The 27,208-nt window shown below is 38.1% G+C and overlaps 2 protein-coding genes across 3 annotated transcripts; both read left to right on the top strand.

Annotated features, from left to right (window-relative positions):
* The first annotated feature begins 2,384 nt into the window (after nucleotides 1–2,384).
* LOC127850399 (endoglucanase E-4-like) lies at nucleotides 2,385–15,337 on the top strand. Its single transcript, XM_052383421.1, has 13 exons — nucleotides 2,385–2,592; nucleotides 3,387–3,561; nucleotides 3,969–4,125; nucleotides 5,464–5,574; nucleotides 5,813–5,980; nucleotides 6,334–6,521; nucleotides 6,889–7,054; nucleotides 7,346–7,457; nucleotides 7,917–8,067; nucleotides 8,377–8,521; nucleotides 11,750–11,921; nucleotides 12,152–12,333; nucleotides 15,230–15,337. The coding sequence occupies exons 1-13, from the start codon at nucleotides 2,555–2,557 to the stop codon at nucleotides 15,286–15,288; spliced, it is 1,824 nt and encodes a 607-aa protein (XP_052239381.1). The 5' UTR covers nucleotides 2,385–2,554; the 3' UTR covers nucleotides 15,289–15,337.
* Nucleotides 15,338–16,598: 1,261 nt separating this feature from the next.
* On the top strand, nucleotides 16,599–26,515 carry LOC127850401 (endoglucanase E-4-like). 2 transcript variants are annotated; one of them, XM_052383423.1, is made up of 13 exons: nucleotides 16,599–16,749; nucleotides 17,286–17,460; nucleotides 18,204–18,360; nucleotides 21,193–21,306; nucleotides 21,906–22,073; nucleotides 22,306–22,493; nucleotides 22,892–23,057; nucleotides 23,285–23,396; nucleotides 23,688–23,838; nucleotides 24,110–24,254; nucleotides 24,963–25,134; nucleotides 25,371–25,552; nucleotides 26,410–26,515. In XM_052383423.1, the coding sequence occupies exons 2-13, from the start codon at nucleotides 17,290–17,292 to the stop codon at nucleotides 26,466–26,468; spliced, it is 1,785 nt and encodes a 594-aa protein (XP_052239383.1). In that variant the 5' UTR covers nucleotides 16,599–16,749; nucleotides 17,286–17,289; the 3' UTR covers nucleotides 26,469–26,515. The 2 variants fall into 2 exon arrangements, with proteins under 2 accessions (XP_052239383.1, XP_052239382.1); XM_052383422.1 differs by having other exon boundaries at nucleotides 16,601–16,754.
* Nucleotides 26,516–27,208: the final 693 nt, after the last annotated feature.

Genomic DNA, 27,208 nt, shown 5'->3' on the forward strand with positions numbered 1-27,208 from the left:
CATTAATTAAATCATATATGATACGTATTAAATACAGTAGATCACTGTTTATATTTACCACGTATGATTGTATGAAAGCTATACCAAAAAGTTCATCAGGAATATTTTCTGCACGGAATCGTTTATTCTTTTAAGTACGGTGTGGTGGAAATTTGGAGCAGTTTTTGACTTTATGAGATATTCATAGGTTTGTACTTCCTGGTGTTCAGTTCTTAAGTACAAAGTTCACATAAAATTTCCCGACGTGACCTTTCGGATAGATACGGGAGCTAAAGGTCGCTATAGATAATGAGGCCACTCGATTGACGCATGCATGTCAATCTGCTCACCCTTCCTTATTGTTGTTAACCCATTTATGCCTAGCGTCAAGAAAATAGGCATTGGCAAACCGCGTAGACCCAGATGAGACGCCGCATGATGCGATGTCTCATTAGGGTCTGCGCTGTTTGCTGAAAGGAATTTCTGTAAGAAATATTCTAAATATTGAAATAAATATACTAGACATCCCTCATTTTGGAAATAAATTGATCCAATTTAGAAGGATAGGAGAGTCCACTAGGAATAAATATGCAAAGTCTGACCAGATATGAAGTTCGCTGACAACGGTGTAGCCGTAAAGATGTCAAATTAACAAATGTTCAAAGACATGTACGACTTTGTACGCTTTTTTTTAATTTGCAAAGTTTCACAGAAAAGTGTTTGAAGTTGTGTAATGGGCATTTTGTGTGCCTACCCTAAACTTTGTTCATTATTCCTGACTGATGAGTTTCAATAATATAATATAATATAATATAATATATATAATATGCTGCTAACACTTATCCATGAAATTTAAATCTTTGACTTAATCTTTGCTGAAGTGTGAGGTCATGGAATAGATGTGCAGAAGGCACGAGTAACTGACGTCAGCTTGAAAGCAATGTCAATTTGCAAGATAAAAAGTTTGAGACTATATGTTTGAGTCTGGTCCATATCTTCAGGCAATCAAAACGATATGCAGAAGGCAATAGTCCGACACGACGACGCAAGGTCAAAATCATATTTCAAGGTCAAACATGTGAGAAATTTAGTTCATATTTCCGTTACCAATTGAAGGATGTTCATTATGCTCCTCCACAATCGTGCACATTTTGTCATCATCATCGTCGTCATTGTCGTCAGCGTCGTTATCCTCGTCATCGTCGTCGTCGTCATCATCATCATCATCATCATCATCATCATCATCATCATCATCATCATCATCATCATCATCATCATCATCATCATCATCATCATCATCATCATCATCATCATCATCATCATCATCATCATCATCATCATCATCATCATCATCAAGGTCAACTCTCCATTCAGTGTTCTATTTTTGAATGGTGGAACTTAGTAATGCAGACTGAACCCACGGAGCATATATATCTAGAGTCCGTGCTGAACCGTATATTTACATAAGACAGTGATGATAAATGTGTTGACGTTTCAAATTTAAAGTAGACAAGCGCGGCAATAAAAGCATTGACAGCAGGTCAAGGTCTTTTTGTTATCGACCTTCATCACGTGGAGTGAAATGCCACCATTTGCCGGATAAGAGATATGCTCTCAGCAAGTAAAATATCTCCGCGGAGGTATAAACCTACATGTGTATATTCAGAACCAGACTTCTACTTCAATCTTTAAAAGTTATCATCGGAACCAGTCAAATCTCTGCGCGGAGATAAAAAGCTATGCTCAGACTTGTCAAACCTCGGCGCGAAAGTTAAAGACTATGCTAAGCATGACTTGATAATATTAAATGATTTAAATATTTGAAATTAATTATATATTATCAAACAGACTCACTAACTGCAATTTGTCAACAGATTTACTAAGTGCAATATGTTATTATTCGTATTACATTAACTCATAATTAAAATTCTACTTATAACATGTTTTTATGGCTTTGTACAACGATGAAAATGTCTTAATAAATGAATGTCATTTGGAAGAAGACGTCCTGTACTTATTGATTCTCAAATACATAATGTTAACTTCTGTTTTGCATACATGTTTTAGAGCTAATTCCTTTTTTTGTTTAATAAATAAGATTAATTATAAGTTAGTGTATTATAAAACAAACAGATGTGTCTTCTCTTTTTCATATTCCTTTTTTGTAAATGAATGATCAACGATAAGCTACTATCACTACAAAGTTGATCCCATATCGTAAAGTCGTGAACTTATTAAGCGGCATGCTACAATCACTACAAAGCTGATCTCATATCGTAAAGTCGTGAACTTATTAAGCGGCATGCTACAATCACTAAAAAGCTGATCTCATATCGTAAAGTCGTGAACTTATTAAGCGGCATGCTACAATCACTACAAAGCTGATCTCATATCGTAAAGTCGTGAACTTATTAAGCGGCATACAGTGTGTAGTGACAGTTCATCAACTACAAACGTGTATCATCGCATTGGGACGAAACCCAATACACCTGTTACAAATACGATATGTAACCATGGTTAATATTATCTAATCCTTCCATTATTGGATTGACCGTACGTATATATATGTTTCTGAATGGACAGAAGTGGTGACTTCAGGCGACGATACGGTTCGTACGTTTAATTTACCACATACATGGACATATTCTCATTTTGTTCAATGATTTTTTTGTATTTAAACATGGGTGATTTCTCATGAAAATAAATATGAGACATTGATTTAATCAATGTTTTTCAGGTCAAAGTATGAGCAAACATGAATATGTAAACGCCATGCAAACGCGATAATGGTAATTTTAAAATGCACAAATATAACAACGATAATTACTGTTACTTATCTTCAAAAACATAATTATGTATACATGTATATTAAAGTATTTTTATGGTGAAAACATACGACTAAATCAAGAATCGTGGTCAACTGGTTATTGCATTTTTCTTCTAATTTTGCATTATAATGATCCGTTGTGGTTGAAATGGAGACTCGTTGCATTCATATGCAAATTATTGATGCAAATGTCATCCATTGACTGTCATAACGTAATTGTAAAGTGACAAACAAAAACATCAAACAAATCAAACCATGACCCTTTTTTTCTAAAATCTGATGAAACTTAAAAGTGTCGTCTCATAGATTATTCTCAGACATTAGCAGCCGGCGTTGGCTGAGAAGTAGATTCCTCAAATTATTTGTGCAATTTAGTAAAATTTACAAACCATTTATTAATTATCACTTTTACAAACAATATTGGATTACCGAAAAGGTTTTAACGAACGTTCTATTAACCAGAAAACATTAATTGGATTCCATTTTTATTTTTTACACATACCTTAAATGTCACAGATTTACTGGTAAATTAAGATTTCTAAGTGTACGACAAGTAATGTTACTATTTTTGTTTATCTAGAAACATGTTTTTGCTGCTGTTGTTGGTTTTTGGGGGCAACGGATGGGCCGCTGATATCACTGTTACCAACAGTTGGAATGGCGGTTTCCAAGGTTACTTCAAGCTCAACCCCTCCCAGGCTCTCCATGGTTGGAAGGTCCATCTAGTATTCGACAAGCCTATTGATAACATCGAGGTATACAATTGTGCATTATTGCAAAGTGCTGTAATGTACATAATACATTTCAGCGTTTATTGATTTAATAATATTTATTTATTATGAGGATCATAATCCCTGTTCATATGGTAGGCAAAGTATTCATAGTCATTTGATTTTCCATTTTAAATAACTTAATTTTTTCACAATCATTCAAATTAGGATTTTATACTTGGGTAAATGGGCAATTTCTTCGCTTAATGATTTCGACTGGGTATACAAAATGAAAGAAACTCCATGGAGATATTTTTGTAGGCAGCCGCTTTCTTTTAAGTTAAGGCAAATGGTTAAACGGCTGTTCATAATATGCCTATAACTCGATACAGGAGGATTAACGCTTTGGATAATTCTTTGCACTGAGGAATTTATTTGTGAATTTGCCTTAGATCTGGAGAGCGGAGGTAGAGTCCCACACGCCGACGGAATGGGTGGTGCACAACATGAATTTTGACGCCGACATCAACCCCGGCGCCGACTTTCAAGTGGACTTTGTTGCACGCGCGGCTGGGGACCAAGCGGCGCACGGAACATTCTTCATTGAAGGTACGTTACTGTATACGTTACTTCATACAATAACAGTTATTTAATGGGGCCTTTTCACGTTTTGGTAAATTGACAAAATTAAAAAAAAAAATGTTTCAGATTCGCAAATGTTCGTCTAAGTTATGATATTTGTGAGGAAACAGTAATACTGAACATTTACCATGCTCTAAAATAGCCATTATATGCATCTTTTGACGATTTGAAAACCTGACATTTATAAAGCGTTGCAACGCGAAACGATTGAATAATTTCATGAAAATTTGGAGAGTTCTGTTGTCGTTATATTTTGCGTAACTACGAGGATTGCTTATATAAAGTATAAATTCCATCATGCGTTGTGTGCGCACGGATGGCCGAATGGTCTAAATGGAAGACTTTTTACTCCAGAACTCCAGGGGTCAGTGGTCCGAGCCCTGTTGATGGTTACTTTTATTAAATTTTATTCTATTTTTTTTACTGGAGCTCTTTACATCGAATGTTTACATTTATCAATATAAAGCAGCCCATTTAATGTGTCTGTTTAGAAAATGGAGGGTGGTTCAATTTTTACAAGTGTGTATATTAATTACACATATGTATATTAAATACACTCTATATATTTCAAGATGCATTAATACGTATTTTTGTCGGATATGTGACTTATCTTTAAATTAATGACCAGCAATAAAAACGTATTATCTTTAATAACAACAATTTAACATATAATATAAGAATGTGTAGTAACAGTACAATCACTTAATTTATTTGCATTATAAAAGTATATATTCATTTTACAGACTGTATTGTTCATCATACGATAGAATATTTGTTTTCTAATGGGTTTGGCCGCAAAATGATCTTAAATTCTACGCCTTGGAGATGGTTCGTCGACAGTAAAGATGTTTATGTTATCCATTGTTATTCATAACAGTAATACGGTCTTTCAGACTGATAACAAACCCCGGTTTTTGTTTAAATGTTATTTAATATTTCTATCATTCGCAAGATGTTTTAAATTTGCGAACAATAAACAATATTTAGTAAAAAAATATTTCTGAATTCATGGACGTCTGCGAATATGCCGATGTAATGATTCAATTAAGAATACTATAGCAATGGTCAGAAGTGTTCCCGCACAGGCTAATCAGGGACAAAACTTTCCGCCTAAACTGGATATCCGCTAAGAAGAGACTTCCATTAAACAGAAAATACCATAAAAGCGCAAAGTTTCGTCCCTGATTAACCTGTGCGGACTGTACAGGCTAATATGAGACGAAAATTTTCGCACATGCATTGAACCCATTTTCATAAAGCGATATACAAATGGACATTTCTGAAGGCTCCGCCTTGGGTTTATAGGTGACGGCGATGCCGGTAGCGGAAGTGGTAGTGGAACCGGCGGCGCTGCAACACAACCACCTAGCAGCGGCGGTGGAAATCCCATTACTGGAGGCCCTGCCGCGACCGGAGGTATGTCAGAATCAGTTATGTATTATATACGCTTAGAATCTACATGGATTGTTTGCCTGACAATAACTTAAAAAACATTATTTATTATAAATTTGTTTTGATTGATATATGTAAACCCTTCTGATAATCTTCTTAAACATGGAAACTAACTATCTTATGTAACCGTTATATATAACGTACATCGTATGCTGTCGCATTAAGTTTGTATTTCATATAAATATTTTGTTAAACCTCGCAGGATCAGCCATGAAATATAACTACGGCGATGCGCTCGGTCTGTCTATTCTGTTCTTCGACGCCCAGCGATCCGGCCGCCTGCCTCCCAACAACCCGATTCCATGGCGTGGAGACAGCGCCGTCAACGACGGTGACAGTGGGCACGATCTCAGTGGTGGCTGGTATGACGGTACGTTGGGCGAAAATAATGCTTTTAACCTTAATACATAACTCTTGGTCACACGCTATGTTTGGGCGACTGCAAACCGGGTGTTGACCAACAATGATTTACCCTAACCGTTCAAACAGTCCCGAAGATATTTCGTATTTACGTCAGGTTGAACGTTGCTAATATTGTTGTTGTGGTGGTGTTGATTGCGCGAGCGTGTTTGTATATGTTTGTGTGCTGTGACGGTTTCATCTTCGTCATCCACGATTGGATGACTGATATATACAATGTATAACAACAGTATATGCCTATTTGCACGGACATTTAAAGAATGCGCAAAAAATACACAATTTAGTTCGGCGTACATTTTACAGCTGGGGACCACGTGAAGTTCAACCTTCCTATGTCTTTCTCCTCGTGGGTCTTGAACTACGGCTTCCTCAAGTTCACGGACGCTTACACTTCCGCTGGGCAGAAGGACATGATGTGCGACATGGTGAAATGGCCGCTGGAGTACTTCAAGAAATGCTGGATCCCGGACCAACAGACGCTGTATGTGCAGGTATGATAACGTGTTTTGTTATCTATCACAAATTTGATTTTTCAAATTACGAAACGCACTTGATAAAAACTAAGCATCTGCCACCCTTTGATTCAGGGAAAAACACAAATTAGGTTTTCGAAACCACGCAGCTGTAGAGGTTTACATGAAAATAAGAGTCTTTGTCAAAACCTCGGTAAAGGTAATGCAATAAAATATGTTAAACATTATATTTAAGATGAACTTTATAATAATAATTGCCCAAAACTATGTTGCTGTCTTCAGAAATGCTCTTTTAAAGACAAGACCAATGAAAAGTGCCATCTGTTTTATATGAATAATTATTAATAACGTATTCATGTTGTATATCTGTATTTCATGGACGTAGGTTGGTGACGGCTACGCAGACCATGGGTTCTGGGGACGCCCTGAGAACATGCACATGGGAAGACCTGCATACAAGGTCAACACCGGCTGCCATGGTTCCGACGTCGCCGGTAATACTGTAGCAGCCATGGCCTCCGGATACCTGATATTCAAGGACATTTGTGGCGGTAATGGATAATCAATAATTAATGACATAAGGATGCGGATCTTATCCTACTGAGTATTGCACAATATTATAAACAGCACGTTGTCTTTGAAAGAAAAACAAAAGACGTATCTTTGCAGAACTGTGCAAGGTACTTTACAGAATGAACTGTAACAAACCAGTTTTACTAAACGATAAAGGCACCTTCTCTTTTCCATCAACTTTTCCATCAACGTCTTCCTAAATGTTATTACTCATACGTGAAGTTACAACGCAATTTCAGAATCATACACGTACTTTGTCTAACTTACAGACGCAGCTTTTGCCGACAGTCTTCTCGCAGCGGCCAAGAGTTTGTACACGTTTGCGAAGAACAACCGAGGCAAGTACACCGACTGTGTCACTCAGGCCAGGGATTTCTACGGGTAAGTGGCCATTAATAAATATATGGGCCGTGCAATGTGAACAGAGGGTTTAAAGCACGTGCGTAAAGTGTCGTCCCAGATTAGCCTGTGCAGTCCGCACATGTTAATCAGTGACGAAACTTTCTGTTTAAACCGAATTTTCGTCTAGTAGAGTCTTTCTTTGAACGAAAAATACAATAAAAGCGGAAAGTGTCGTCCCTGATTAGCCTTTGCGGACTACACATGCTAATATGTAATGACACTTTACGCATATGCATAATGTGTTTAAGATACAGAGTAGGCGATTTTTTTGCTCAAACGCACCATGCTTAATACTAATTCGCTACGTGACGGATACATTAAACATTAATTTCGCTATTATACTGATTACGTCAGTTTCTTTTTCATAGGTAGCTAATACCACATCATTTTTATTCACCAAACCTTGGACTCATGTCTATCAACGTAAACTTTTTCTAGGTCATCGGGCGATGCGGACGAGCTCAGCGCCGCCGCCATATGGCTGCACAAATCCACGGGAGACAACGGGTATCTACAGGATGCCAAGTCTTTCTACCCTGCCGGAACTGCCTGGGGCTTCAACTGGAATGACGCAAACGTTGGCGCAGCAGTAGGATCATTGTCTTTAATAATACAAGCTTCAATATCCGCAAAAGCAACATATTTAATAAGGATGGCTGTAACACATTATAAACTCAGCGATCAAACTGAGATTGCTTTATAAGGCCTGTAAAGGACCGTCTTTAATTCTCTCTATTAAGTGTATGAAACTCTTGTTTTTTGCATCGTACTGTTAACATAGGGTCTAACAAAGGTGAGATTAATCACCGGCAAAGAACACACTACAAATAAATGTCACGAATATTATTTGTGATTCTTCCTTGTGTGAATAGGTCCTGAAATACTTGATCTATTTCAGCTCTTACTTCACGAAGTAACCAAGGAGGGCAAATACAAGAACGACATTGATGCTTTCATACGCCAGTATATGCCCGGTGGTAGCGTTCCAATGACACCATGTGGTTTGTCCTTCAGAGACAAATGGGGCCCCAACAGACATGCTGGTAATAATAACTGGGATATACTAGTATGTAAAACTAACAATATACCTATACGACATGATTCTTTTTGTTCTTAAGTTAAGCGGACATCGACTAAAGTTTGTTCTGCAATTTGTTATTTGCACTTTCTTTGAGCTTTGACTTCTAATACATTTGAGGATTTATTAATGTTATAATCATAATGTGCTCTCAGCCTCTGTGAAAAGGGAGATTAACCCATGGGCGTAAAGTGTCGTACCAGATTAGCCCGTGCAGTCCGTAAAGTGTCGTACCAGATTAGCCCGTGCAGACCGTAAAGTGTCGTACCAGATTAGCCCGTGCAGACCGTAAAGTGTCGTACCAGATTAGCCCGTGCAGACCGTAAAGTGTCGTACCAGATTAGCCCATGGGCGTAAAGTGTCGTACCAGATTAGCCTGTGCAGTCCGTAAAGTGTCGTACCAGATTAGCCCGTGCAGATCGTAAAGTGTCGTACCAGATTAGCCTGTGCAGTCCGTAAAGTGTCGTACCAGATTAGCCCGTGCAGACCGTAAAGTGTCGTACCAGATTAGCCTGTGCAGTCCGTAAAGTGTCGTACCAGATTAGCCCGTGCAGACCGTAAAGTGTCGTACCAGATTAGCCTGTGCAGTCCGTAAAGTGTTGTACCAGATTAGCCTGTGCAGACCGTAAAGTGTCGTACCAGATTAGCCCGTGCAGACCGTAAAGTGTCGTACCAGATTAGCCCGTGCAGTCCGTAAAGTGTCGTACCAGATTAGCCCGTGCAGTCCGTAAAGTGTCGTACCAGATTAGCCTGTGCAGTCCGTAAAGTGTCGTACCAGATTAGCCCGTGCAGACCGTAAAGTGTCGTACCAGATTAGCCCGTGCAGTCCGTAAAGTGTCGTACCAGATTAGCCCGTGCAGACCGTAAAGTGTCGTACCAGATTAGCCCGTGCAGACCGTAAAGTGTCGTACCAGATTAGCCTGTGCAGACCGTAAAGTGTCGTACCAGATTAGCCCGTGCAGACCGTAAAGTGTCGTACCAGATTAGCCCGTGCAGTCCGTAAAGTGTCGTACCAGATTAGCCCGTGCAGTCCGTAAAGTGTCGTACCAGATTAGCCCGTGCAGACCGTAAAGTGTCGTACCAGATTAGCCCGTGCAGACCGTAAAGTGTCGTACCAGATTAGCCCGTGCAGACCGTAAAGTGTCGTACCAGATTAGCCTGTGCAGACCGTAAAGTGTCGTACCAGATTAGCCCGTGCAGACCGTAAAGTGTCGTACCAGATTAGCCTGTGCAGACCGGAAAGTGTCGTACCAGATTAGCCCGTGCAGACCGTAAAGTGTCGTACCAGATAAGCCTGTGCAGACCGTAAAGTGTCGTACCAGATTAGCCTGTGCAGACCGTAAAGTGTCGTACCAGATTAGCCCGTGCAGACCGTAAAGTGTCGTACCAGATTAGCCTGTGCAGACCGTAAAGTGTCGTACCAGATTAGCCTGTGCAGACCGTAAAGTGTCGTACCAGATTAGCCTGTGCAGACCGTAAAGTGTCGTACCAGATTAGCCTGTGCAGACCGTAAAGTGTCGTACCAGATTAGCCTGTGCAGTCCGCAAAGTGTCGTACCAGATTAGCCTGTGCAGTCCGCAAAGTGTCGTACCAGATTAGCCTGTGCAGACCGTAAAGTGTCGTACCAGATTAGCCTGTGCAGACCGTAAAGTGTCGTACCAGATTAGCCTGTGCAGTCCGCAAAGTGTCGTACCAGATTAGCCTGTGCAGACCGTAAAGTGTCGTACCAGATTAGCCTGTGCAGACCGTAAAGTGTCGTACCAGATTAGCCTGTGCAGACCGTAAAGTGTCGTACCAGATTAGCCTGTGCAGACCGTAAAGTGTCGTACCAGATTAGCCTGTGCAGACCGTAAAGTGTCGTACCAGATTAGCCCGTGCAGACCGTAAAGTGTCGTACCAGATTAGCCTGTGCAGACCGTAAAGTGTCGTACCAGATTAGCCTGTGCAGACCGTAAAGTGTCGTACCAGATTAGCCCGTGCAGACCGTAAAGTGTCGTACCAGATTAGCCTGTGCAGACCGTAAAGTGTCGTACCAGATTAGCCTGTGCAGACCGTAAAGTGTCGTACCAGATTAGCCCGTGCAGACCGTAAAGTGTCGTACCAGATTAGCCCGTGCAGACCGTAAAGTGTCGTACCAGATTAGCCCATGGGCGTAAAGTGTCGTACCAGATTAGCCCGTGCAGACCGTAAAGTGTCGTACCAGATTAGCCCGTGCAGACCGTAAAGTGTCGTACCAGATTAGCCCATGGGCGTAAAGTGTCGTACCAGATTAGCCCGTGCAGACCGTAAAGTGTCGTACCAGATTAGCCCGTGCAGACCGTAAAGTGTCGTACCAGATTAGCCTGTGCAGACCGTAAAGTGTCGTACCAGATTAGCCTGTGCAGTCCGTAAAGTGTCGTACCAGATTAGCCTGTGCAGACCGTAAAGTGTCGTACCAGATTAGCCTGTGCAGACCGTAAAGTGTCGTACCAGATTAGCCCGTGCAGACCGTAAAGTGTCGTACCAGATTAGCCTGTGCAGTCCGCACAGGCTAATCATGGGAGACGCCTTCCGCTTTTATGAAATATTTCGTTTAAAGAAAGTCTCTTCTTAGAAAAAAAATGAGTTTAGGCGAAACGTGTCGTCTGGACTGCACAGGCTAATCTGGGACAACACTTTCCGCACATGCATTAAACCCCATTTTCACAGAGCACGCCTCACATATAAGCTAAGCGTTCTACGAATCATTTCGTGTGATTAAGCATGACAAACTTTCATCAGTATAAATGCACCATAAATCGTATTTATTTACTGTATAAGTGTTGTATAAATGAGTGGTACGCTTTTTGCTCATATATTCAAAGTATGAAACTACATGTATTTTACACAACGGCATTGAATGTCCATATAAATAGTCCATGCACCTCACAATAATGATTTAATAATATCCATCCCAGTAAAAACAAATTATTCTACCTCACTGTTTGATCAAACCAAAACAACCGCACACAAACAAATTCCAATTCATTATCTGATTCAAGATTGAAACAGTTTGTATTAAAATGCTGACTTGGTTACATTGTAATAAATTAATTACTTTTCAAAATTTAAACAACCGATAGCTTAATCTAATCCTCTATGTTTGCGAAACAGGCATCACAATCATCGATATGATACTTGTTTAGAAAATGCAGAATATGCATATATTTTTCAGCTAATGCTGCGTTTGCTGCCGTCGTAGCGGCTGCTGACGGACTGAGTCCCGACGAGTACAAGAAGTACGCAATGAGCCAGATCAACTACATCCTTGGCGACAACAAGCTCCACATCAGTTACGAGATCGGCTTCGGTAACCGCTACCCCAAAAAACCTCACCACAGAGGAAGGTAGCTCTTAAGATAAAAGTTATAAAATAACAGTAAAGTCGTATTTTAAAACGTACACACCACGCATTATACTTACAATATAAGTGTTAATAAAGTTCATTTATAAAAAAACAGTCCCGCAGATAATGATTGAAAATGGGCACCTTTCCCGTTGTGTTGGTAGCATTTTTTAATGCTCGAAATGTTGACAGTGTTGAGTCATTGAATGATGTCGTATGATTTTGTCACAGCTCTTGTCCGACCAACACCAACAGCTGCGACCCAGGCAGTTGGGCTGATAATCCAAACGTTCTGAAAGGAGGTCTTGTCGGCGGCCCTGACCAGGGAGACAACTACGATGACAGACGAGACGACTACGTCAAGAACGAGGTCGCCTGCGATTACAACGCTGGTTTCCAGGGCGCACTTGCTGGTAATAATGGGATTTTAACATCGTAGCAACTTGGCAAAGTCCAGTTCACATAATCTTACTACTAGTGTAGGCATGCCCTTTCGTTAATATTCATTGTATTAGACCACTCACATGTAACATTACTGGAGCATGTCAGAAACGCTCTGGTGTTCAGTTTTCATGGCATCATTCTGAAGTTCATTTCGACAGCGTTTCAAAACATTTTTAGCTCATCTATTTTTTGAAAAAAAGTATGAGCTATTGTCATCACCTTGGCGTCGGCGTCCGGTTAAGTTTTGCGTTTAGGTCCACTTTTCTCAGAAAGTATCAATGCTATTGCATTCAAACTTGGTACACTTACTTACTATCATGAGAGGACTGGGCAGGCAAAGTTAGATAACTCTGGCGTGCATTTTGACTGAATTATGTGCCCTTTTTAAACTTAGAAAATTGAAAATTTTGGTTAAGTTTTGCGTTTAGGTCCACTTTTTTGCAGAAAGTATCAATGCTATTGCATTCAAACTTGGTACACTTACTTACTATCATGAGGGGACTGGGCAGGCAAAGTTAGATAACTCTGGCGTGCATTTTGACAGAATTATGTGCCCTTTTTATACTTAGAAAATTGAAAATTTTGGTTAAGTTTTGTGTTTAGGTCCATTTTATTCCTTAAGTATTCTATTGCTTTCATACTTGCAACACTTACTTACTATCATAAGGGCACTGTGCAGGCAAAGTTATGTAACTCTGACTGGCATTTTGACAGAATTATGTGCCCTTTATATACTTAGAAAATTTAAAATTTGGTTAAGTTTTGTGTTTAGGTCCGCTTTATTCCTGCAGTATCAAAGCTATTGCTTTCATACTTGCAACACTTATTAACTATCATAAGGGGACTGTGCAGGCAAAGTTATGTAACTCTGACTGGCATTTGGGCGGAATTATGGGACCTTTATACCTAGAAAATTGAAAATTTGGTTAAGTTTTGTGTTTTGGTCCACTTTACCCCTAAAGTATCATAGATATTGCTTTCATACTTGGAACACTCGCGAACTATCATAAGGGTACAGTAAAAGGACAAGTTGCATAACTCTGGATGTCATTTTTACGGAATTATGGCCCTTTTTGACTTAGTAACTTTGACTATATGGTTTAATTTTGTGTTTCGATCCACTTTACTTCTTAAGTATCAAGGCTATTGCTTTCAAACTTATTTTAAATATTTTCATGCTATCATGAGGTTACTGTACCTGGCAAGTTGATTTTTACCTTGACCTTTGAATGACCTTGACTCTCAAGGTCAAATTATGAAATTTTGCTAAAATTGCCATAACTTCTTTATTTATGATTAGATTTGATTGATACTTTGACAAAACTACTCTTACCTGACATACCACAACAGACTCCACCCAAACCATCCCCCGTGCCCCCCCTCCCCCACCGAATCCCCCCTATTTTTTTAAAGATCATCTCACAAATGACCACCACACCCTCTCACTATACCCCCCCCCAAATTTTGTTTTTAAACGGTTAAAAACACAACTATTTATTTTTATTATTTTATGTTTGAAATGCCGTCCAACCATCGCACCCAAGAATCCCCCCACCCCCTCCCCCCACCCGAATCCCCCCCCTATTTTTTAAATATATTTTTTTAAAGATCATCTCACAAATTACCACCACACCCTCACACTATACCCACCCCCCCCCCCAAATTTTGTTTTTAAACGGTTAAAAACACAAATATTTATTTTTATAATTTTATGTTTGAAATACTGTCCAACCATCGCACCCAATAATCCCCACCCCCACCCCCCCGCCCCCCCCGCCCCCCCCACCCCCACCCCCCGTTTTTTTTTGCCTTTTTTTCGCATTTTTGGAAGATAATGTAATAAATGTCCACACCCCCACACTATACACCCCTCTTCACTCCACCCCTCCCTCCTTTGTGATTGAAAACGAGAGTCCCTTCACCTTTAAAAAGAAAATAGATGAGCGGTCTGCACCCGCAAGGCGGTGCTCTTGTTCATCTTGTTATTACACTTCGGTTGGCGTTGACTAATTGCCACACGGATTAAACTAACAAATCAATTAACATTCTTCCAAGTTTCCCAGAGTTTCAAAAGTAACTTTCGAATATCACAAGCGTTACTAACATGCATGTATTCACGAGAACTACGTTATGCCTTCGAAGCTGCTCGAAGTCAATCTCGCGTTCGCTCGTATATGTTCGGATAGCGTAGCCGGAAATTCACATGGAATATATTCTGACACAAACAAGCAAACAAAAACGATCATTTTGTATCGCGTTAAATCTACGTTACCAGACCACATCTAGAATTTAAATTTTGGCAATTTCTATAGGGCAAACTGTTTTTTTATGTAATAACTTTATTTTGCGAAATATTGTACGAAATATTCGTTGATTTTGATTGTTTATGGGCTTAACTCATTTATGCCTAGCGTCTAGAAAAAGCGTCTAGGTAAATGATGCGGCGTCTCATCAGGGTCTGCACTGTTTGCTTAAAGGAATTTATGTAAGAAATATTCTAAATATAGAAATACATACACTAGACATCCCTAATTTTGGAAATAAATTGATCCAATTTAGAAGGATGGGAGAGTCCACTAGGCATCAATGGGTTTAAAGCGTCTCGATAAGGACACCTGCCTCTTATGAACCGGAGCTGGATTTGTTTATGGTATTTTCTTTCAATGCGCGCATTCATGACATTTTAAAGAGAGTGGCTACTTTGCAATCACGTATAAACAAAGAAAACCTTCAACTGCAATAGAACTTGGTGAAACGTACATAAAACCCTTATATGGTCTTTTATTTCTTGCAATAAACCTTCACATACAAGTATTGTCTTTAAAAAGTGTGTATGATTTATTTAATAGCATTTATATTTTTCAGGGCTGTACCATTTCTCAGTCAACAACGCACTGCCGCCAGCACCGGCAGCGAAATGCTAAATGTGAATCGAATGCAACCATACGAATAAAAATGTGTGTGTGTGTGAAAGGATCTTGTTTTTTATATCGTGCACTATGCACTTAAGGCTGTGCGAACATGTCCAGGGCGAACATATTCAGTACATTTAGACACATTGCCACATTGTCATTTAACATGCATGCGATATCATCAATAATGGACATAATTTGCTTAGCAGTATAACTACTGGATTCAAAAGAGCATGAGCTTAGCAGTATAACTACTGGATTCAAAAGAGCATGAGCTTGTATTGTTTCAATAGCGCACACGGTTGTAATTTGAGTTGAAAATGATCTTTTAAGTGTGTACCGGGGTATATACAGTTACAATTTTAATGTTGACATTGCTTATTTTTCAATAATTAACCAACACTTAACTCTTAACGAGGAATATTAAGTGAAAAAAACAACATATACTATATCGATACTATATACATTATGACGGTAGAGGTTGTTTTAGAATTGTTTTCGTGTCCGCATCACATATTCAATACTCTTGGAAATATTTTCCTGAACTATGGTTGAAATAATAAGGTCATTGGTTACATATGCAGAATTTATGAGTCAGTCACACTGCTAAAGATCAATGTCATACATCACGGAAAAAAATGAGCCACTATGTTTGCGTCCGGACCAATTTACATGTATATTTTGACAAAATATGGTAATAATCGGAATTAATATTTTGGAATGCCTACTATATTAAAAGCCGATTAGCGCGAACATCTAAAGCGGCTACGGCAGGTCAGCAACGCTTATGTGTATTTGTTTGCTTATTTTTATCAACCATCATCACGTAGAGTGAAAGTACAATTGTGATCAGTACCAGGAAAGTCTCTGAGAGTAGGCAAAGAACTGTATAAGGAATCAATCATCTCCTCGTGTTGTTACGAGATATGGTCTTAACCAGACACATCTCTTCGCAGAGATTGAGATTTGCGATCGGAACCAGTCAAACCTTTGGGCGAGGAGATAAATAAATTCATCTGCAGGTGGATGTGTTGTGCTTGTTGATTCTTAAATACAGATTGCCAAAATTGATTTTTGCATGGGGATTTATGAGTTGGTCCCCGTTTTGTGTAATTAAAACGACAAATTATTTCAGACCTCTATTATAAATAACAAGCAATATTGGTAGACACAAGTATGATTTATCTGTTTATGCTCGTGTTTTCAACCTTGATGCATACTTGATGATTGTGAACATCTCTACAAAGTTGATCACATATCGTGAACACTTTAAACTATTCAGTGGTATAAATTGGTGCACCATGAATGAACTAGAAACCTGTGTAATCTAATTGGGATGGAACTCAATACATGTTTGGCAAATGCGATAGCACACCAGGTTGAAATGTGGCTCATTCGAATGCAATTGACTTGACCGTATATATAAATCATCCTCTCTACGCGATGTGACAGTAGTGGTAGCATCAGGCAACGGTAAGGTTTGTATGCTTACTCTAATAATAAACCAAATTGTTACGAATTCACTGCGCATTTTATTGGTTGTTACATTTAATTATGGAGTGAAATGAAACTTAGAAGTAAAGCTGAACGATCATTTATTAATAAGGTAATGGCTAAGAAAAGCACGTAATTGAATAATAACATCGTATTACCGTCAGTATTTTTACAAAACAAATTGGATTATCGGAATGAGCAATCTGTTACACGAACTGTTTATTTATCAAAACACATACATTTATATTTTCTTCTTCTTGCTGTTGTATAACAGTGTGTAGACGCTTGATTGAATTATACAATGTTCAGTTGTTAACCACTGCAAAATTCAGACCTTTAATGATAAAGATGTTAAGATGACGCCCAGTAAACGACAACAAATTGAACTTATTGTGCTTACTAAGGCACGTTATTTTACGCATTATTATACCGTCAGTAAGGCTATCTAATTATTGGCTAGCAAAAGTAGGAATTCAAAAAGCTACAAGCCAATAATGTGTACAAATTAATTGTAGAACAATGTTCCTTCTGATGCTGTTGGGTATTTTGGGCTCAGGATGGGCCGCCGATATCACTGTTACTAACAGTTGGAATGGCGGTTTCCAAGGTTACTTCAAGCTCAATCCCTCCCAAGCTCTCCATGGTTGGAAGGTCCATCTAGTCTTCGACAAGCCTGTAGATAACATTGAGGTATACACGCATGTGCATCATGGCATAATTTAGCTCTGTACATCATTTATTTCAGCGTGTTGACATTAACGTCTTTCATAAACACATTTATTTCTTATGAGGATCATAATCACGCTTTCCAAATGTCAACCAATTTCGTCTATGTGACTTTAATATGTCATTGTAATATCACCATGATTCTACACATTCATCTAAATACTATTTTTCATTCATTTGATCTGTCAACTGTCGCCACGCTATTATAAAAAGTTTATTATATTATGTCGTTATTGATTCCATCTACATGGGTCAAATAATTAATTTTTAGTATTTAACTCGCAACTGTAATGCGTTGTAACGATTATTTATGTAAATGGTTTGGCATAATTTTGCGTACGCTTTACACAAAAACTTGAATAAAATTATAAACGCTTCTCATGTATAATTTTCTTTATCTATCAACTTAAATCTTTAGAGCCCATGTTAAATGCCATATGTGATTAACCATCTGCACTTAAAGTATCAGAAACATTATATTTTAAAAAGGATTTACAAGGTTTACAATTTATTTCGACTGAGGATTTGTTTGCTTTGATCTGAAGAGCCAAAATGAATGAGTTAAACATCAACACGTTTTGTTTAACCATTTGCTGATTTGAATGAATGCAAACGCCCTAATTCATTTACAATCAAGGTTAAACAAATACAGGCTTCTTAATGCATTCAAAAGCTCTTCGAAGGAATTTCTTTCTAATCCCCCATAGATCTGGAGAGCGGAGGTAGAGTCCCACACGCCGACGGAATGGGTGGTGCACAACATGAACTTTGACGCCGACATCAACCCCGGCGCCGACTTTCAAGTAGACTTCGTAGCACGTGCTGGCGGGGACTCCCCGGCGCACGGCACATACTTCATAGAAGGTTAGCTGCTGTATTGAAGGTCATCTAATGGTTTATTGTTCACGGACCTTCAACTTGTTTCGTCGGAAACAAATTGATAAATTCATCGCTTACATAAGACACAATAATTACAAAGCACGCGAAATTCTTTATGGAAGTTGTGCTACTTGGCACAAGGGCATATTTTCTTAACATAACGTCAACCATGATGGAAAAAACACAAATACATGTATGTTAACAAAGTATTTCAGCCATTTTTAAAACTACCACGTGATTTTTGTATATGTTCATTACGTAGGTTTAATTGTCTTTTGCGTATTTTCAAATTAATGATAACATACTTGTAACGCAAAATAATAATTCGTTAAGTATAATACACAATTACTACATGTGGACTAAATATAAGTATATTTGTTCTAAACGGGGCTAGTTGTTTAGGTTTTCTTTTTTGCTTAACAAATAATATATACAGAATTCTGACGCATCATTCTCAAAATTGGAACTCATTTTAAATTTAAATTTTATTTAACGTTTTCATTTCGTTCATATGTGGTGCAAACAACGAAAAAGTCAGCCTTATCATGTCAACAACTTTCAGTCTGGCATAAGAACTCGGTCAAATGATCTGATGTGAACAAAGGTATTGACCTGAGTGTACAATTACAGCTACTGACAATCACGCACACCGTCGCGATAATGTCAATGTTCCATATGCTGAAACTGAATTAATTCGACATGCCTTACAAGAGATGAATCGAGTTTTCTAATACAAATTAGGCACATTCAACTAAATGATTAATCGGTGAATATGAGCTTTAATAAGTATTAATGCATAATAAATAATGCAATATTAACAATTTATATTTATTTATTATGGTCTCATCAATGTACACAGAATATAGCCACATACATAATACAGTTTAAAATACAGTACATTGCCAATCTAAAAAGATTTACAAGAGACTTTTAATGTTAACATGACAAACTTAAAAACACAATAAGATAATCAAAATCCATAGACTACACTTTATATACACATATCCATTCGTCTGTTATGCCACGAAATGTTTCCCACAAGTTTCACTACGCGACTTGTGTAATGTGCCTGTTTATACATAGTTACATGAACTAAATCCATTTTTTATCCAGTGAAAGCTTACTACATAGCCACAATAAATTTTCACTCATTTTTAGTTGGTCGCGTTAGCGGCCGACTTAATTTACAGAGCATGTTTTGCAATTCAGTATGGCTTAGCTACGCTAAGGACGGTAACTCACTACGCTAGGAACGATTACCGCTGCCTGTCTGCACTGCAGACGACGAATGCTTAGGAGCGTCTGCTCTACTACTGCAGTGTGTGTATTTTCCAGCTTGTAAGACGACATTGCCAGTCTAGTGTTTATCAGTGAAATATGTACATACTGGGTGCTTTCAGGGAAAACGGGACTTAATGCATGTCAAATAAGATTAGCCTGTGCACACTGATTAGCCTGTACGATGCGCACAAGCTAATCAAGGACGACAATACCGAACAACTTCAGTGCCTTCAGTGCTTTGATAATAACAGCTATGACACACATTCACAACTTGTATGCACTGGCTTTTATGGCAATTGCTATTACAATTCATATTAAATACCTAATGACATCATATGACATGCTATTTTTGAACATGTTTTGTTTATAGTATATGCTGACATAGATATTACATTTACATTAATTATATGTATAATCCGGTACAGTGCCTATACCTTGATATGTGATTGTGACTCAAACGTATTGTATGTGCTCCTTCGAAATAATAAGTATTGTTATATTTCGAAATTATAATTATTGTTATATTTTACTGATTATAGACTGATGTTGGTATATGTTATACATATACACTAATTATAATTGGAATTCGTAATTTATGACGTTTCTACTTAAACAATATATGGTTTGGAGTCGCATAGTATTATTTTATGCTCCTACATATTACAAATACAATAACAGTTTTACTTTATTGAATATAAATACATTCGTGTATTAAAAAGGACCAATATTTAGCTAGATACACTGATTACATACGATATAAAACGAGTTTTGTTCAGCTATCTGTTCAGATCATCCGTTACTATTGTATAACATTTCTGCTAAATCCACTTACTATATTAATATGTGTCGTACTATTATTTTGTTTAACACTACAAACTGTAATGATTATGTGCAATAAAGTCATATCCTGTTCTGTTATATTTGTGCACATCTTATTAAGGCGGGATTCATTCGATTTTTTATTATGTCACATATTTTTTTTAATATTAATTTTTGACGCTTTTATTGTGGAATAACTGAGGCTTTTGAGAACCGATGGCCTAGGTAATGGGTGGAAATTTTCATCTTTAACAGCCGCATTAAACCTTTAGAATTAGAAGATTTGATGGACATGAATGCGAAAGATTGTTATAATTAATATGAGATTAAATATGTTTGATCATTTTATTAAACCGTCCAATTATCTTAAATTCTATGCAATGTAAATATTTTGACGACGGTATGCATATTTATTTTCCTGTTGTTTTGAATGTTCAATGTCTCAGTTAAAAGATATTTCCGACCGATAATAATGTCCGGTATTTGTTTAAATATTATTAATTGATACTCCTGATACTACTGTCTTTAAGATTCGTACAAATGAATACCATTCAGCCGGGTTTTGTCATACATGAACTTTGGGAACATGCTAAATTTAGGTGAATCAAGTATGTCACTCAAATCATTGAATAGAACTACACTCTATACAATTGTCACAAGTTTTTCACCACTGAAATAAAATTAGAACTATCTCAAGGTGCCGCGTTTGTTTAATAGGTGACGGCGATAGTGGCAGCGGTAGCGGAAGTGGAACCGGTGGCGGAAGTGCAACACAACCACCTAGCAGCGGCGGTGGTAGTCCAATAACTGGAGGCCCAGCTGCGACCGGAGGTATGCCCACATCAGTAAAAACTAGAATTTTCTTTTAAACCTGACTTCGGGAAGCGTTGGAAGAACGACGTTTTCATGAGAACTACGTCGTGCCTCCGACGCTGCCCGAAGACAATCTCGCTTTCGCTCGTAAATGTTGGGATATAATCACAGGAAATTACATGGACTATATTGTGACACAAAAAATACGAGAATGTGTCTTGTTAAATGTATGTTTCAACACCACATCCAGAGTTGAAATTTTGGCTATTTTAATAAGAAACAGTGATTTATTTAAGTGTTAACTTTATTTTTCGAAATATTGTACGAAATATTTTATGATTTTGATTGTTTGTGGCTTTTAATTGCTAAACATTTACTCAACAAGTTCAGTTTGATTTATAATGTTCTGATCATTGATGTTTCGGATCCGTTCTACAATCTACTTAAGCATTGGACATATATTTGTAATTCAAGGTTATATCAAAGCTCACAATACCTATGCTTATAGATCAGTGCACTGCCATAGAAAAACATCGTCATGTTGTATGTGTATGCTGTCGTATAACGTTTGTATTTGATTGAAATGTTGAATATAAATTTGTCGTCTTACTTCGCAGGATCGACCATGAAATACAACTACGGCGATGCGCTCGGTCTGTCCATCCTGTTCTTCGACGCCCAGCGATCCGGCCGCCTCCCTTCCAACAATCCGATCCCATGGCGTGGAGACAGCGCCGTCAACGACGGTGACAGTGGGCATGATCTAAGCGGTGGCTGGTATGACGGTACGTAGTACGACGAACAGATAAATTGGTATCCTTTAAGAATATTTCTGGGTCACAGGGTCATATGTTACGATTACCAAGGCTGATGGCCGTTCCGACAATTCTGGAGTTGATTTCTTTAAAGTTTTTGTTTTGTTATTGCTGTTGTTGATGATGATATTATTCCTGCATATGGACATTTTAGCAATGCACACAAAGCAATACAAAATTAAGTTCGTTCCAAATGTTACAGCCGGGGACCACGTGAAGTTCAACCTTCCTATGTCTTTCTCCTCGTGGGTCCTCAACTATGGCTTCCTCAAGTTTACGGACGCTTACACTTCCGCTGGACAGAAGGACATGATGTGCGACATGGTGAAATGGCCGCTGGAGTACTTCAAGAAATGCTGGATCCCGGACCAACAGACGCTGTATGTGCAGGTATGAAAATGTGGTTTTGATGCTCTCCAACATTGGAATGAATCTAATTAAAATCAATTTTGGAGTAAATTAATATGATAATTTGACAAACAAGACAAATTTTAATTGTAATTCATTAAAAAAAATATATCGTCAAATAATAATTTATGCAATCATTCGATTCTTTGCAAGAAGCAGCTCGTTGAGAGAACTCAGTAATACAGATTACCTTGCAAATAAAAGTCTTTGCAAAGTACGATGTATAGTTTATGCAATGCAAAAAGTTTAAGTAATCAATAATATCGTCTGCAAAGTGTTAAGCTATCTTCAGCAAGGCTCTTAAAAAGCAATATGAATGAATATTGTAATCTGTAATTTATGCGTCATTAAGAATATATACTTTTCGAACATGTGTCTAGGTTGGCGACGGCTACGCAGACCATGGGTTCTGGGGACGCCCTGAGAACATGAACATGGGAAGACCTGCATACAAGGTCAACACCGGCTGCCATGGTGCCGACGTTGCCGGAAATACTGTAGCAGCAATGGCCTCCGGATACCTGATCTTTAAGGACATTTGTGGAGGTAATGGATCATTAGTAAAGTAACGTCCTAATGTTAAACGTCCTCTACTACTGATAAATGTACGACATTTGACACGACGTATTGTATTGTTGAGTAATAACCAATATCCTATCTAGGAAGAAAGATGTTAATAATTAAACAAGAATACAACATATTTACTCGTGTGTTTAAGTAAGTAGTCAAAAGAAAACACACCGCAGAATACATGTACTTTGTCTTACTTACAGACGCAGCTTTTGCCGACAGTCTTCTCGCAGCGGCCAAGAGTTTGTACACGTTTGCGAAGAACAACCGAGGCAAATACACCGACTGTGTTACTCAGGCCAGGGATTTTTACGGGTACGTGGTCTTGAATGTACACGTATTTACATGTTCTCTATATTATTGCGGATCCTTCACTACAACCAACAAAACCAATGGCCTATCTTATATGTTGAAGAAACAGAACAAGTGGCATTTTACATACTGCGTACCTTGCTTAATACTTAGTCGTAAAATGGTGCATACATGAAACATTATTTTCTCAATAATACTGATGAAGTTAGTTTCTCTTTTATTGTAAACTTTTTAAAAAGTCAATTGTATTCACAAAATCGTGGAATCACGTCGATCCACGTGAACTTTTTGTAGGTCATCGGGCGATGCGGACGAGTTAAGCGCCGCCGCCATATGGTTGCACAAAGCCACAGGAGACAACGCGTATCTACAGGATGCCAAGTCTTTCTACCCTGCCGGAACTGCCTGGGGATTCAATTGGAATGACGCCAACGTCGGGGCAGCGGTATGATCTTTGTTTTAAATAATGCTTTGATAGCCCCAAATGCTGACCGAAGCGCCTAAACCTTGGTGACATTTTAAAGGCATCTACTAGTACCTCTGTATTAGTCCCTTTTACAGTGTATTATGCCCATGTTTATGGGATTCCACTGTAAACATTCGTTCCAACACAGATGTTTGGACGAACTATCTACATGTTAATGTCATGATTCTGATTTGTGAACTTGTGTGTGCATAATAATTACATAAGTCATAAATAGCTTGATCTATTTCAGTGCTTACTTTACGAAGTAACAAAGGAGGGCAAATACAAGAACGACATCGATGCTTTTATACGCCAGTATATGCCAGGTGGCAGCGTTCCAATGACACCGTGTGGTTTGTCCTTCAGAGACAAATGGGGGCCCAACAGACATGCTGGTAATAATAACAGGTTAATCAGTTTCCTAAACAAAATTCTAAAACGACACGATGCTAAAGTGTTGATAGGGAAATATGCTTGTCGAATACATTTTGTTCAGCACCTTGCTATTCTTAGCTCCTAAGACCTTTTACAATATATACGCGAAATGTGTGAAACAAAATTAATTTACCGAGTATGATATTGTGCGACAAAATCCGTACTTTATATAACACTATTTACATATGATCTGAGCTTTCTTGAACTATCATTGTCCCTCTTGTTTATAAGTATAAACACAAAATGCACCACATGGATTGTTTCGTATTGCTATCAATAAATAAGAGGAGCTCTGCTCATATCTATGAAAGAATCCGACCATATACTCTTGTTTACATTGATGGCACTGACGATAAAGTATTTAAGCAATTATGAACAAGATAAAACGAGTATCAATCTATGTTAAAAGACCATTCGAGTGTCGCTCTTAAACAACAGCAACAAAGAAACAAACACACACTTATTAAACATATCAAACAAGGACAAAAATATAGATGACAATTACTTGGTAACATTTGATTTTTTCTTTTATTTTACTTAAATGATTCCATCTTAAATTTAACAGCCGATTGCATAATATATTCCTACATGTTTGGGAAACATGCCTCAAAGCCTTTCTGGAATATACGCGTACTTAAGATAAGGCAGAACATGCTTATAATTTTCAGCCAATGCCGCATTCATTGCCGCCGTAGCGGCTGCTGACGGACTGAGTCCCGACGAGTACAAGAAGTACGCATTGAGTCAGATCAACTACATTCTCGGCGACAACAAGCTCCACATCAGCTACGAGATTGGCTTCGGCAACCACTTCCCAAAGAAACCTCATCACAGAGGAAGGTAGCTTTTAAGACTATATATCTATCAATTGGCGTTCATCTTAAAAAATAATAAAACACATTCATAATACGTACATAATGCGTTTTAATAATATCGTTTTTTTGCATATATCTCATTGTCAGAGAAAATACTTGAAAATGAACAAACAATGACTATTGATATTTTTTGCAGTTTTTCAAGGCACACATATTGACAGTGTTTATATCATTGAATGATTTCGCATGATTTTGTCACAGCTCTTGCCCGACAAACACCAACAGCTGCGACCCAGGTAGTGGGGCGGACAATCCAAACGTTCTGAAAGGAGGTCTTGTCGGCGGCCCTGACCAGGGGGACAACTACGATGACAGACGAGACGACTACGTCAAGAACGAGGTCGCCTGCGATTACAACGCTGGTTTCCAGGGAGCACTTGCTGGTAAAAATTATCTAAACATCCTATCCAATTGCCACTGTGCAGTCGATGTAATCTGGATTCTAGTTTATGCATGTTGTTTCTATGATATTTGACCACTCACATGTAACATTACTGGCGTATTTACGAAACTCTCTGGTGCCAAGTTGTCAAGGCATCATTCTTAAGTCTATTTCGACATTCTTAAGTCCCTTTTCGACAGCGTATCAATACATATTTCATCTTGTTATAACACTTCGGTTGATTTTGCCTTATTGCAATGCGTATTTAAATAACTAATAAATTAAAATTCTTCCCAGGTTCACAGAGTTACAAAAGTAACTTTTGAAATCAAAAGCGTTTCTTACATGCATGAATGAATTAGAACTACGTCGTGATTTCAAAGCTGCCCGAAGCCAATCTCGCTTTCGCTCGTATATGTTCGGATATCTTTGCCGGAAATTCACATGTAATATAGTCTGAAAAAAATACGAGCATTTTCTATCGCGTTGAATCTATGTTTCCATGCCACATCTAGAGTTGAAATGTTGGCAATTGCTACAAGGAACATTGTTTTTATGTGTTTACTTTATTTTTCGAAATATTGTACGAAATGTGTTTATGGGTTTTTAAGCGTCGCGGTAAGAACATCTGGCTCTCATGCAAAATTAATGTGTTAATGGTGTTCGCATTCATGACATTTTAAAGGGAGCGGTTACTTGCAATCACATATAAACAAAGAAAAACTTCAACTGCAATATAAGATGGAACTTATTTATTCCCATTATATGTTCTCTTTATTTCTTGCAATAAACCTACTCATACAGGTATTGTCTTTAACAAGTGTGGATTATGTATTTAATAGTATTTATATTTTTCAGGGCTGTACCATTTCTCAGTCAACAACGAACTACCGCCAGCACCGGCAGCGAAATGCTAAATGTGCATCGAATGTGCAACCATACGAATAAAATATGTGTGTGTGTGTGATAGAATCTTGTTTTTATTATATCGTGCACTATGTACTAAAGGCTGTGCTTACATGTCCAGGGCAAACATGTTCAGTAGATTCAGACGCTTTTACACATGTCCATTTTATAAGAATATGTCTGCAATATCATCACAAATATGTACAACTTGTTCAGCAGTTAAATTCATTGATGCAAAATAACATGTGTTTGTATAGTTTCAATAGCACACATGGTTATAATTTGAGTTGAAAGTGATCTTCTAAGTGTGTACCTGGGTATATACAGTTTTAATGTTGGCATTGATGATTTTTCAATCATTAACCAACACATGGCTATGAACGAGGAGTGTTTAGTGAAACATATCTCGATAATATATAAATAATGGCGGAAGATGTCGTTTAAGAATTGTTATCGTGTCCGCATCATATCTTCAATACTCTTAGAACGATTTTCATAAACTATGGTTGAAATAATAATATAATTGAGTACACAGGCATAATGTATCAGTCAATCTCATTGATACATATCAAGCGCATCCATCAAGGAAAAGCAATTAAGCTTTTATGTTTGCGTCCGGATCATATCTCTATCATCCATTTGATGGTCATGAGCGTTTACTACAAGCTTGAGGTTATAAGCACGATGCGCAGAAATAATGAGCCAGGCTTGCTCAAGGTCAATGCGTTATATCTAGGTCAAATGTTGACAA

This window comes from Dreissena polymorpha, chromosome 11 (assembly GCF_020536995.1).
Source record: "Dreissena polymorpha isolate Duluth1 chromosome 11, UMN_Dpol_1.0, whole genome shotgun sequence".
Taxonomy (NCBI): domain Eukaryota; kingdom Metazoa; phylum Mollusca; class Bivalvia; order Myida; family Dreissenidae; genus Dreissena; species Dreissena polymorpha.